The following is a 13,443-nucleotide window of genomic DNA, read 5'->3' as shown; positions in this document are numbered from 1 at the left end:
ATGGTTTGGGCCTGCTTTTCTTCAGCAGGGACAGGGAAGATGGTTAAAATTGATGGGAAGATGGATGGAGCCAAATACAGGACCATTCTGGAAGAAAACCTGATGGAGTCTGCAAAAGACCTGAGACTGGGACGGAGATTTGTTTTCCAACAAGACAATGATCCAAAACATAAAGCAAAATCTACAATGGAATGGTTCACAAATAAACATATCCAGGTGTTAGAATGGCCAAGTCAAAGTCCAGACCTGAATCCAATCGAGAATCTGTGGAAAGAACTGAAAACTGCTGTTCACAAATGCTCTCCATCCAACCTCACTGAGCTCGAGCTGTTTTGCAAGGAGGAATGGGCAAAAATGTCAGTCTCTCGATGTGCAAAACTGATAGAGACATACCCCAAGCGACTTACAGCTGTAATCGCAGCAAAAGGTGGCGCTACAAAGTATTAACTTAAGGGGGCTGAATAATTTTGCACGCGGAATTTTTCAGTTTTTTATTTGTTAAAAAAGTTTGAAATATCCAATAAATTTCGTTCCACTTCATGATTGTGTCCCACTTGTTGTTGATTCTTCACAAAAAATTACAGTTTCATATCTTTATGTTTGAAGCCTGAAATGTGGCAAAAGGTCGCAAAGTTCAAGGGGGCCGAATACTTTCGCAAGGCACTGTATTTTATGTTCTGTTCAGCAGCCTCTGCAGTAGCCTTTTGTTTAATGTGTGATTCTGAAGCTAAGTAGCAATCAATCGTATTTTCTCCAAAGCATTAAGATATGCAAAACAATCACCTACATCTGCATGTACAGTTTCTTTGGGAAATATCTTGACACGATCAATCACCGAAATATACTTTGCTTTTTTTGCTTTGTCGTCCATCTCTACTATTTTACCTCCAATGCTGAAAACTAGATTTTATCAACCTAAATCAAAACAATGCAGCACTGACTTTGTCACACCCCCTACTGCACAGTACAGGTCACAGAAAAACAGTACAGACGCACTGATAGGCTGATTAAAACTTTGTTGTCATTTGAATAGTAAACAAGAACGTTAACCGCTTTGGACAATTTTTTTGTAAATGTTTTTTTTTCCTTAAGCGCAATGCACATGGGACGGCGAAGGAATAAAAAAGGGCTATCTACGGAAGCTTTGTAATTTGCGTCGCTTGCACTGTGCAGTAGTTCATTTAAAACAAGGTTTCTTTTTTTTTCCCCTCTCCGTGCTTGTTCGGTATGCATTTGCACCTAAAAGAGGTGAATTTCACTGTGACCCCTCAATTTCACGGTTTCCACGAAATCGCGATTTAGGTAGACCCCTACTTAGAATTTACCAAGTGGAAGTGTGATTTTTTTGTTAATAAAATACACATTTAACATATGTATGTATTTTACAAAAACACTGCTATGTATATTAAGGCTTTTTTTTCTATGTGATGCCAACTATGCCGTTTTTGGAATATTTACAGTATTTGTTGCACATGCAACAGATAGTTCAAGATGTGGTTGGGTCATTACAATGCCCCAAATACTATAACTATCATTTATTAATTGGAATGAACCAACCTCAGTTTTAGGATAATTGTTCAATTCAGTTTGAGTTTCTTTTCTTGTGGGTATCCAATTCACTTTTTAGGACACAAAAAGAACATACCTGTATGTCTATGTACTTAATGTTAACTTGTGCCATTTAATAAACCGCCATTTTCTTAAGTGACAACTATATGAAAGCATAAACAGCAAATGCATATTATCTCCTATATCTTGTTACAGGTAGCGACTGCATCAATTAGATACCAATACAGTAAAGACATGCATCTTGAACCAACCAGAACAAAAGCATTTTCAAATTTGTATTGATAACAAGATTTAGATGTGTTAGTAAGCTGGTTTAAGACCAGATTAAAACATTAAAAAGTGTAGTGCTATCACTATACACACTTCCACTGTCATTTCTTTCAGCACACTCTTCAGAAGAATGCTTCATAGCCAGCAGTTATGTGCAATGTCATTGTCCTATGCCCTATGGGGCGATGCAACAGACACTTCCTCCAGCAGTTCAAGATTGCCATGAATAACACGATTTTGTATCCCCTCCTTTTATGTTCCTTCTTATGTAAACATCACATTTAGCATATTGTCTTTTCAGACAAGTTTTCAGGGCTATGCTTATTTTTTACTTTTTTCTGTCTTCTTAAATTACATTTTCTGGGAACTGACTTTTGGAATATGGCTGAAAAAAAAGATAAAATTAAAACATAACAAAATCAAATAATCAGAGATCTATTCCAAAGCCAGCTCCTAGTGGCACCTGACTTAAACTTGAGTGAATCACAAACCCTCTAGAGTAAACTTTGGTTGAGATTCTTAGTAAACTCGTATGTGGCACATTTACATTTACCATTGTAAAGAGAAGAACACATGGTCTGTCTCTGTAATAACATGATATAACATGTTGCGGTAAATAACCCATATACTGCATACTTAAAGTAAAACAGCAAACCTGATCAAGAGTGTTGATACACACAAAAATAAATAAATAAATAAATAAATAAAAAACACTGTGTGGTCAACTTAAATGATTGTACAGTATAGTGGACAAAATTCAAGAAATGGTTACATCTGAAAATTCTAAAAAGGTCAATTTGCAAACATAGATTTAAAAAGTAATGTTGATAATGTATAAACATAAATATTAGAATATTTGTGCATATCCAATATTCTAATTTTAATAGTTCGATTTGAATCAAAACAGCAGTATAAAAAGAATCACATGAAAGTGGCATACCTGAGTTTTTCAAGTACATGCCTGTATTTGGGGTTGTGTTCTTCGCTTTTATTATGTGATGTATCGCTTTGGAATGTTTTGTTCTTATTCTGTCCAGAGTCTTTGGAGGTGTTTTGCCTATAAGAATAACAGATACAATTACATTTGAATATATTACAATCATTTTCTTATGTAAATTGACTCTTTTGATTTATTTACAATGTATTGTATGTATCTCTTCAGGCCCTAGAGCCAGAAATGTGGTCATGAGTTTTCACTCACAGGTTTTCTATGAACATGGCAAAGCAGAGTGATGAAACCAGCAATTTAATTCCAGTGTATTTATATGATAAATTATTGGGGTATTTAGTATATTTTAATATGAACACTTACTCTTGCACCAGACTGGGCATCACACAAAAATTCAGACATGCTGTATCATTGTTGTCATCACAAAGACATCTTGCTGCATCTCTTTTAAGACGTATTGGTGAATTTCCCACACCATATGGAACAACCTGTCTGAAAAAAATAAAAATAAATAAGAACCTAAGGTTAGTATAGCACTGAACTCTTGACCAGAGGGTCATTGGTTCAATCCCAGGTGGGGGACAGTGCTGCTGTACTCATGAGCAAGGTACTTTACCTAGATTGCTCCAGTTAAAACACAACTGTATAAATGGGTAATTGTATGTAAAAATAATGTGATATCTTGTAACAATTGTAAGTCGCCCTGGATAACAGCGTCTGCTAAGGAAATAAATAATAATAATAATAAAGTCACTTTACTGTATAACAGTTGAAACTTTGACCATGAGCTAAAAGGTACACAGGTCTGAATTAAATCAAAGTCTATGGCACTGCTGTAGCTACTTCATGCCAACATAATTTGGATTTAATCCAGGCTAGAGTAATAAGTACTGTAATGCAGAGGTCTGCACGGGTCTACCCGGACCCAAGGACCTGAGACCTGACCCGGACCAGAGGACCCAAGACCTGACCCGGACCCGAGGACCCGAGACCTGACCCGGACCCGAGACCTGACCCGGACCCGAGGACCTGAGACCTGACCCGGACCCGAGGACCCGAGACCTGACCCGGACCCGAGGACCCGAGACCTCTGATATTGCCCTGATATTGTGGATTGTATATAGTTGTTTTCTTAAATAGTACATTTTAGTAGCCTGTTCTTACGTGTTTTACAAAACCCAAATATTACCTCTCAATTCTATTTGCACTTTTGTTGTTTGTAATAAAATCACACATTTACAAGATTGTACTTCATGTCATTGTGTATTTAAAAAAAAAAAAAACGTTTTACACAAAAACATTTTATTTATTTAATGAATTAATGTTACAGACCTCTATATTGGTTCATAATGGAATAAACGCTACCTGTAGTTCACACTGTGACAGGCTTCCAGATGACACTGCTGCTGCTATAACACTGTAGTAGTGCTGGGAAAGGAAACGTGTATCACTCGTTCTTTGGATTCGGGTCGGGTCCAGGTCTAATAAGTTGTTTTACTTCAGGTTGGGTCGGGTAAATAACTGTCGGTTCCGGGTCGGGTCCGTTTGTTTTGTGCTGTCAGTCAAGACTGACTTGATTGCCACATAGCTTACTATTGTCATGAGACATCCCAGAAGAGATCATGTCATCAGTGGTGGAGGCATCGACATTAGAGCAGACTGGCACGTTGGAGTTAAAAGAACAGACCACTGATGTAGATGTTCAACAGAGAAAAGGTTAGAAGAAGAACCTGTTTTTTATGAAAAGTAACTGTGATATTATTACTCATTACAAATCTAACGTGTTATATCTTGTTATTGACAAAAGTAATATTATTACAGTAACATGTTACTTAAGTTGCGAGTTACCCCAATTCTGGGTTTAAGTGACATAACACCCCATTATGTATCTAATTTATGCTGTATATGTAATTTGATACTGTATATTCCCATGCATACACCATAAGCACAGTGTTGTGTTACATAGATTAATAAAAAGTTATTTAATAAGTTGTCATTCATATTTAACTAAACAATTATTAAATATGTTAAAACACATGCAACACATTAAAAAAAAAAATAAACATAATGAGCCTAATTATTGAAATTAGCAGAATTAGTAATGGCATGTGCTGAAACAGCAACGAAAAGATAACATTATATTAGAAGAGCGAGCTTACAGATACTGCTAGAAGTACAAATTAATAAGGAAGTTTTTTTTTTTTTTTTAATTAACAACCGTGTTGTCAAAGAGGATGAAAAGGACTGAAAATTGGAAATAAAATAAATGATGCTAGCCTGCAAAAACATAGTACCAAGCTAAACAAAAAGTGGACAGGTTGTAGCAGCTTGACACAAGCCTACTAGGGGATTAGTCTTCTGAAAATAAAATAGAAATATAAAAAAGTCAATTATTTCCATTATTTTTTAGGTGTTTGATACAAAATGCCAGATAAAAGATGTTTACAGTCTAAATACAGTTGTATTGAGAATCAAGTACAGTTACATTATTTTTATTTTACCACCACACTATACATTACAAAGTTTAGATTTTAATAATTTACATACAGTATGCCATTTTTACCTGACTCAGAACATTGCATTAGTGATCCTAAATCAGAATGAGGAGTATCCAAGTAATTTATGTGATCTAATTTATGTTTAAGTTGATATAATTAAGGCCAAAGCAAATTAAGGTGTCTTTCAGGACCAAATATTTTTCAGTGTGATGCTCCCCCAGGACCAGGTGTTTTTTGGCTGTATTTGACTCTCTTCCTATACAATTTGCTACTCTATTTTTTACACTAGTGTCTTGAAAATTGTGTCTTTTTTTTTTTCAGAACACTCTGGGGAACATTATAAAGTACTTCAGAAACCACCCAAACTTTTTTTTTTCTTTTTTCAAAACAATAATTCTTTTTTTTTATTTTTACGTTTATTTTTTATTATGTATTCTGCTTAGAGGTACATGCATAAAAACACATTATTCTATGACCCGAGGGACCTTACAATACTTCCTGAAAGTTTCTTTGAAATATATTGATGTTTGGGCAAATCACAAGTCATTGTTTCACCTGAGTGATTGCATTGACATAATAGTCTTCAGCCGTTATAACGTGCCCCGTTATAGTGTGGAATCGGTTTTAACACGGTAGGGTCATGGCTCCCATTTGCTCCATAATGCCATTACATTAGCCCTTTTATACTCATTATAAGGTGGAACACAAATAGCACGGTCTCGTAACTATGGCTCCCCACTATAGCATGTTGTGAAAAGACACACACACATATATATATATATATATATATATATATATACTTTATATATACACACACATAACACACACAGTATCCAGCCGTTTATATTGGATAAACAGCGTTTTCCGTTTGTCATTCACATAGATTTAAATATCAAACAGTGTCAGGTTTTCAGTTTGAAAAACATCACTGACTGTAACAGCAAGCATGGCTGGAAAGAGAAAAGCGATGCGCCGCAGGACGAAAATTCAGTGTAAATAAAATGTCTCTGTTAGATGCTCTGCGTTTGCTAAAGCATGCTTGGAACTCTGTCAGTCAGCAAACAATGCAACGTTGCTTCAAAAAAGCTGGGGTTTCTGTAGTTGAGGAGGAGAGTGCTGACGAAAATACAACCGAAACTGAAACTCGATGCAATAATGTAGCCTACCTGTTCTGTACATTGCTGCACTTGCATGACTTTTTTGCACTTACTTTTTATAACATTCATAGGTTTTAATGCATCTTTTTTATTAATAAATATTTGTTGTTTGTTTCGGTTACAGCTCTGGTGATTGGAGGACATTTTGAAGGTCAGGTTATTGTGTGGGTGTTTATACCGTCCATCGCTTACTGCAGGTGAATCACGTTAACACAAACGCGCCCGTTTTAAGTGGTGGCGACTGTATATATACAGCAGGGGTGCCCAATCCTGGTCCTGGAGGGCCGGTGTCCTCCTAGCTTTTGTTCCAACTGTCCCCTAAATTACTTAATTGGACCAATCAAGCACTTATTAGAAGCTTAATTGGTCCAATTAAGCAATTTAGTGTACAGTTAGAACAAAAACCAGGAGGGCATCGGCCCTCCAGGACCAGGATTGGGCACCCCTGATATACAGTATTAAAACAAGTTTCCGTAAAGCAGGCTGTGAAAAAAACTATCAGGAAGTGAATGTCAGTCAGTCTGTACTGCAAAGTACGGTGGCCCTGTAAGTCATCAAAACAAAGTGCTATTTTATCGTGTTTACACGATCGCGGTCCGAGAAGCCCACTTCAGTATGATCGTGTTAACACGATCCCGGTCCTTAAAGGGTTAAGTCTGTGTTCACACTGGGTCCGTAGAGGGTTTGGTCTGCACTCTGTGCAGTTCGGTGCATTTGGTGTGAAGTAGGAGGCTGTGTGGTCCAGTGGTTAAAGAAACAGGCTTGTAACCAGGAGGTCCCCATTTCAAATTCCAGCTCAGCCACTGACTCACTGTGTGACCCTAAGCAAGTCACTTAACCTCCTTGTGCTCTGTCTTTCGGGTGAGACATTGCTGTAAGTGACTCTGCAGCTGATGCATAGTTCACACACCCTAGTCTCGTATCTTGTAAAGCGCTTTGTGATGGTGGTCCACTATGAAAGGCGCTATATAAAAAAATAAAGATTAAAAAGAAAAAGTGTGAACAACAAAGTCTGCTTGGGAAACAAACCGTACCGAGTCCACTTAAAGAGGTGGTCTCGGTCCGTTTGTCCGTTTGCCAGTCTGGTTCGCTTACTAAACGCCAATGTGAACAACAACTGGACTCGGTCCTTCTGCACATGGGAAATAAACTATACAAGATAACCTGACTCAAGTAAACACTTTGTGCATAGTTGAGTTCATATTTTGAGGAAACAAGTAAACAAAAAACAAAAAAATGTCTTGGGGGAACTGCATTAGGCTTACCAGACATCCCATGAAAACAAGGATTGTCACAGTTTCAGCCTTGATGTGTTGTTCCTGTCAGAAATAGTAAAATTGTTAATCGTCCCAGTTTTCCAATTGTATTTTCTAAAAGAAATGTATTAAGTACAAAACTGCATCAGCGTGCTCTACAAGTTAGCACAGTAATGTATTAGGTTTTGTTGGCGCCATTCAAAAATAAAATAAACAATTATATGTATTATTTGTTTAATCATTGTGATTATGTGTATACCATATGTTTAAATGTTTATAGCTGATCTATATTTTTTAAATCTGGCTTTTTGTACATTTAAGATGTATTGACTCGATGACAATATAAAAGAAAATAATGAGTTGTTATGATCTGCAATAAATTCACCCGTGTTTAGTTTTTAAACTATTAATGTGTTATTAGATACTATTTTAACTGTGGAAATCTGGACAGTGGAAGAAACTGAAGCTCTGACAGAAATTTAGTCAGACAGCCAAATCCAAGCCGAACTGTACAAAACACAAAAACAGTAGGCTTTTCTTAAATTAATTTGTTTAATGCCGTCAGTAGAAGAACCATGCAGAAATTCGTAAACTGCATTATTCTCCTACTGTAGACATTCAATACATGAATTAATTAAATTAGTGAAGTGCTCCTCCAGTGCTTTCTTCCACAGCAATATGTAAGAATCTAAAACATGCTATATTAAAAACCAGAGTAATACAATAGCTGCCATCTTTCAATATGCCTTTAACTATATAAAAGAACCAAGCTCACTTGAAAACTGCATTGTAAACACAAACTGACTCTGCTGAATCAAGATACATATATTTTTTTATTGTTTCAACTAGCGAGCGACCGAGTGAGTGTAAGGCAGTGCTATGAGGTGCTATAAACATAAAGTATATGCTATGGTTTGACTGTGGCGCTAAACTGTAAGATTGCACTGTGTCTAGGAATTCGGGACAAATGCCGTCTCGGAGGCCTTAAGCCTGGGACCGAGACTTGGTCTTTACATTTCGGGACTGTCCCGCCCAATTAGGGACGTGTGGTCACCCTAACTCCAGCCCAGTTTCACTCACTGTCAGTATGTAATTACACTCGGAATTTGTTTGGTCTAATACAGTTAAACAGGGGATGACCTATGTGACATTATTAAAGTATAGGTTTTTTTTTAAACTTCTAAAACAGTGCTGTATTTTTCAGTACCTCTCTAGAGCTATATAAAATCATGTGGTAAATAATAATACAATCCAATAATTGGTCAGTAAGATAACATTTACTCTACCCCTACTGTTTTTACACTTCATACATGTGGGATAATATACTGTAGTGTAAAACCTACATTTAGCTTATGTACAGTAACAAAGTAGTGCCTGCATGTGACACACTTCTGTTATGAACCCTGCAGGTGAGATGAGTTAACAAGCTTTATAACTGCTGATGCAAAGGAGCATGACTCTTTTGTAAGGAGAGTGAGGTCACCAGTGCATGCTCAGCCTTTACCTATTACACTTCTACACAGTACATCTACAAAAGCGTATATAGGAGCTTCAATAAGAAACAAGCATACTTCACCCTTACCCTGGAGTATTGACCCATACAATGCCAATGTGGCAGAAATAAACACATTCCTTGTCCTTCAGGTTTTCACAAGAGCAGCGTTTCTTCCGAAGAGGAGCTTTGTGAGTGAGTCCAGTCAACGGGATCCCCTCGGGATCAGACAAAGCAACCCCGATGGAGACAGAAGAAGCTGAAAAGCAAAATACATTATAAACTATCAAGAACATGCTGAAGCCTACCTCGTTTTACTGCCTAATAAAAAAATCAAAAAATGTGAACCAACTTAGAGTTACTATAAAAAAGATGTATGATTTAATTCATATGTAATGTGGTGCTGAGACATATGTTTCAATATTCATATTTTTTATTATAGCCAAAAAAATTAAAAAGTGCACACATTTTTTAAAGCAATAACTGTGATTTAATTATACCCTGCCAGTTTGATGGTATCAGTGTTAGAAAAGGATGACCGGAATTAAGTACAGCCCCCTAACAATCAAAATAAACTCAACAAATTGTTTTTGTGAACACATTTTTTCTTCCCCGTCTATTAAGCTTCCTGTTTTCTATTAACTAAATGTAGACACAGATGAAGAGAGTGAAGACCTTTTACATAGTAATATAAAAAGTATTAACTATGCACATCTCTTTGGACCATTTGGAATATATAAAAAATCTGACCAGTTAGATCCTTGAGTTATCCCATTTTGGGACAGAATGTTTTCTTTTAGTTTGCTAAAGTTGTCATTTTATGAGTCTCAGTGCCATATTTTTAATAATTAGTTTTCCTTATAGAAATAAAAAAAATGAAATAAATTAAATTAAATTTCTTCATTATACAAATATTTATATATTTTCTGTATCTAATTATCAAAAAATGTCATCCGATACCACTGATATCATTGTAAAGAAATTCTACAAATTTCCAGATGAGGGTAACTTGCTAACTTTCACACCAATAAAGTGACTAACCTAAGGTAGTAACATGTTGTCATTTGTAAATGTTTGATATTCCTCATACTGATTGCAGCGTGAAACTCTTCTTGATGCTTCAGAATGTCTTTAACTTGTTGTTGTGCAACACAGATCTCTCACATCTCTAACCAATTTCAGATGCCAAAGTTATGTAATGTGACCCAGAAAGATTCTGGGTCACATTACATAACTACTTAAAATACTATTTAAAATAGGTTTCATACAGTCACTATACTGTGGTATACACTAGTTGAGCAACAGAAGAATATAGCTTGTGTGTATAGGTAGTTAACATTTGTATAAATGTTTTGTTTTTTTGTGCTTTGTTTTGCTAATGTAACCATCAGCATAACTGCAACAATACTGTAATAAGATTCCACACTGAGACCAGGTAACAACTGAGATAGCATCCAACAATATAAGCAGTACAATTCTAAAGAGCATGCTTGAATTTAGCATTAAATTCCCTGGGCTGTTAAGAAATATGCATCTTTCTGTAGCAACATTTGGACTGTTTCGTACAAAACTCATTTAGTAACACTTTTATGAACTGTCATAACATTTTGGATGAATTAATAAAATTAATAAATACAATAACTTTTTTTTTTTTTTTTTTTTTTTTTAACCAGCAGAGTATTTAGATTTATGTTTATTATATTAAAATAATTGCTTTACACTATTCCATTGTCAGAGTCGCAAAAAACTATACTAAAAGATATTTTATGCAAGTCATGACAAATATAATAGCTTAAATTTCATAATTTACAAGCATGAATCCAATAATAATAATAATAATAATAATAATAATAATAATAATAATAATAATAATAATAATAATAATAATAATAATAATTTACCTTCTTTTTCAAACACTAAAACCAGTGTGGCTGTCAAGAGATAAACAATGGAGAGATCCATTATGAAAAAAAATCTGAGGTGATTAAGCAGGCAGGTGTTACTGTCCTTGTTTAGAAAATAGATGGTTTCTGAAGCTGTTATATCCAGTTGCAACCATAAGTGAATGAGGCACAGGGAGGCTTCACTGCATTTTATAGGCTGCTGTCTTGTCACTCAGACTGTGAATAGACTTAGTACCTCTGATACCTCAGTCAGCACCACACCCTCCACTATATAATCCAGGCCCTCACAACAGATCCTCATCCTCCCCCAACCGAATACCTCTGTGCTTCTAAACACCCATGTACAAATGACATGCGTGCACAGTAATGCATCCACAAAGCAAAAACTGGAAGAAAATTCTCTCCCATATTTAATGATAATAAAAATAAAACTTTATATTTAAAACTAGTATCCCCACCAGCCAACAGGGTAATATATCAACTAGTAAGCTGTTATGAAAAAGCAGATATGAATAGAATCGTTACCTAGCAGATTGTTGCTTGTGGAGTATTTTGCAGTTGCAAGGTTTAGAGTGACCCAAGATGTTTACTGCACCACAATTTGCTGTTTCTGGGCTCAAAGGGCACTTGCTTTGCTCACTTTCAGCTTGACATTATTTTATTGGACAAATACATTTGTATGAATAATGTTATTGGTTTAAAAGCTTATCCTTTGTAACAGGTCTGTTTCCAGGGTCCATTGTTTTATTGCTATTGTTTGCTATCTTTGCTCTAAATTGTACTTTTACTCAACACTTGGCACTACTTAGTTACATGTTAGTTACATGTTTTTAATCTGATGGAGCATGCCAAAGATGACTTGCCTCACTAGATACATGTTTCAATGCTCAATTATGTGTTAACTTTTTTTTTACATAATATTGTTGGCTTATTATGGTTTGGAAAGAAAATGATGCCTCCTTCAAAGCAACAAATTGTTATTAAACCACAAAATGCACAAAGGACTGGAATTTCAGTTTGGACAAAATTCAAAAACAGATTTAAAGTAAATAATGCAACGCAGTGTGTTTAAAGAAAGTGAGACAGGGACAAACTCACACTGGAACAGGTAAAAAAAAAAAAAAAAGATGAAGCTTCATTATAATGGTATACGGTACAAGCACAGACAGTCAAGTCTCTGCAAGTGTAACGCTGCACTTTATTAGTAATAGTTGATTGTTTTATTTTTAAATGGCTTGTTGTTTAATCACTTCAACACCATGACGAACGCATGTGCGTATGTCAAGTTTCCCATTCTATTCTATGAGCGGTTTCTCAGTCTAGCGTTTCAGGTTTCATTCCCTAAGGCAGTGCTGGTACTGTGGAATGTGCAATGAAAGTCGGGGGAGGGTCAGGTGACATTTGTATCCAATTGCATGTCATGTAGCAATTCCAATCTACCTGTGGACGTTTAGAAGACTGAGATATATTGCAGGAAGCCATTCAACTTTTACAAGTATATATATAGTGTTTTATATTATTATTATTTTGTTTTATTAGTTTTACTTGTAGTTTATATAGTTTTTAGCAAAAGCTAAACATGGCAACATACGTGGAATGCGACAATGGGAGTGATGAAGATTTCGAAGTTGGTTCGGAGGATTTCGATACCAGCGACAGTGATGCTGACTTATCACTGAGCGATGATGATGAAGAGGATGTGGAGTCAAGAACAGCATGGGACTGGGTGTTTATTACTGATCCCTACCTTGATGCCAGTCCTCCATCATTTGATTTTGCACCTTTTTACACAGATGTGCACCCTGTCGTGGAACTTGAGAGTTTGCATTCTCCATTGGAGTGCTTTTTGGTTTTTGTTCCCGAAAAGCTAATCACTTACCTTTGTGACTGTACAAACAAAAGAGCATGCAGCTACTTTACAGGTAAGCCAGCTGCAAACGGGAAGATGTCTGGTTTGAAATGGCAGTGCTGTGACGAAATACTATCAAAGCACAGTACTGGGTACATGGCAATGAAGCAGGCGTATGCGGCAGCCAGATCCATCACAATGCCTGCGCAAAGTAGCCCTGTACACGCATTTGTGACTATCCCTCTGTGGAAGGGTGGTGGGTAATTCACTGACACAAGGGGAGACACAGGTGAACTTGCAACACCGCGCAGGTGCCCAGTTTTATTAAAGTTGTGCACTTCTTTTTCTCAGCCCGCAGAGGGTGCTGTTGACCGTGGTCTGCCTACCAATAATGGTAAAACAGAACCACTAAAATACCAGAAGCAGTACAGATTATACGGGCAAGCGCACTCACAGGTGCTCAACAAAAGAATAAGCAAAAGGCGAAAGAAAAAGGGAA

General features: G+C 36.2%; 1 protein-coding gene across 1 annotated transcript; it reads right to left on the bottom strand.

Annotated features, from left to right (window-relative positions):
• Window positions 1–328: 328 nt before the first annotated feature.
• LOC117402259 (endothelin-1) lies at window positions 329–11,234 on the bottom strand. The gene is made up of 5 exons (XM_034003229.3): window positions 11,093–11,234; window positions 9,282–9,450; window positions 3,152–3,280; window positions 2,780–2,896; window positions 329–2,224 (listed from the first exon to the last, which is right to left on the bottom strand). Exons 1-5 carry the CDS (start codon window positions 11,151–11,153, stop codon window positions 2,191–2,193), a joined length of 510 nt encoding a protein of 169 aa, XP_033859120.1. The 5' UTR covers window positions 11,154–11,234; the 3' UTR covers window positions 329–2,190.
• Between the last annotated feature and the right edge of the window lie 2,209 nt (window positions 11,235–13,443).

Source organism: Acipenser ruthenus, chromosome 5, assembly GCF_902713425.1.
Source record: "Acipenser ruthenus chromosome 5, fAciRut3.2 maternal haplotype, whole genome shotgun sequence".
Classification (NCBI taxonomy): domain Eukaryota; kingdom Metazoa; phylum Chordata; class Actinopteri; order Acipenseriformes; family Acipenseridae; genus Acipenser; species Acipenser ruthenus.
This window is presented reverse-complemented; position numbering and strand designations above follow the sequence as displayed.

Coding starts and splice junctions, on each gene's coding strand:
- LOC117402259 (XM_034003229.3), bottom strand. CDS start 11,153: ATGGATCTCTCCATTGTTTATCTCTTGACAGCCACACTGGTTTTAGTG. Junction 9,451..11,092: donor TTTAGTGTTTGAAAAAGAAG/GTAAATTATTAT, acceptor TTTGCTTTTCAG/CTTCTTCTGTCTCCATCGGG. Junction 2,225..2,779: donor CATGTACTTGAAAAACTCAG/GTATGCCACTTT, acceptor CTTTTTTTTCAG/CCATATTCCAAAAGTCAGTT.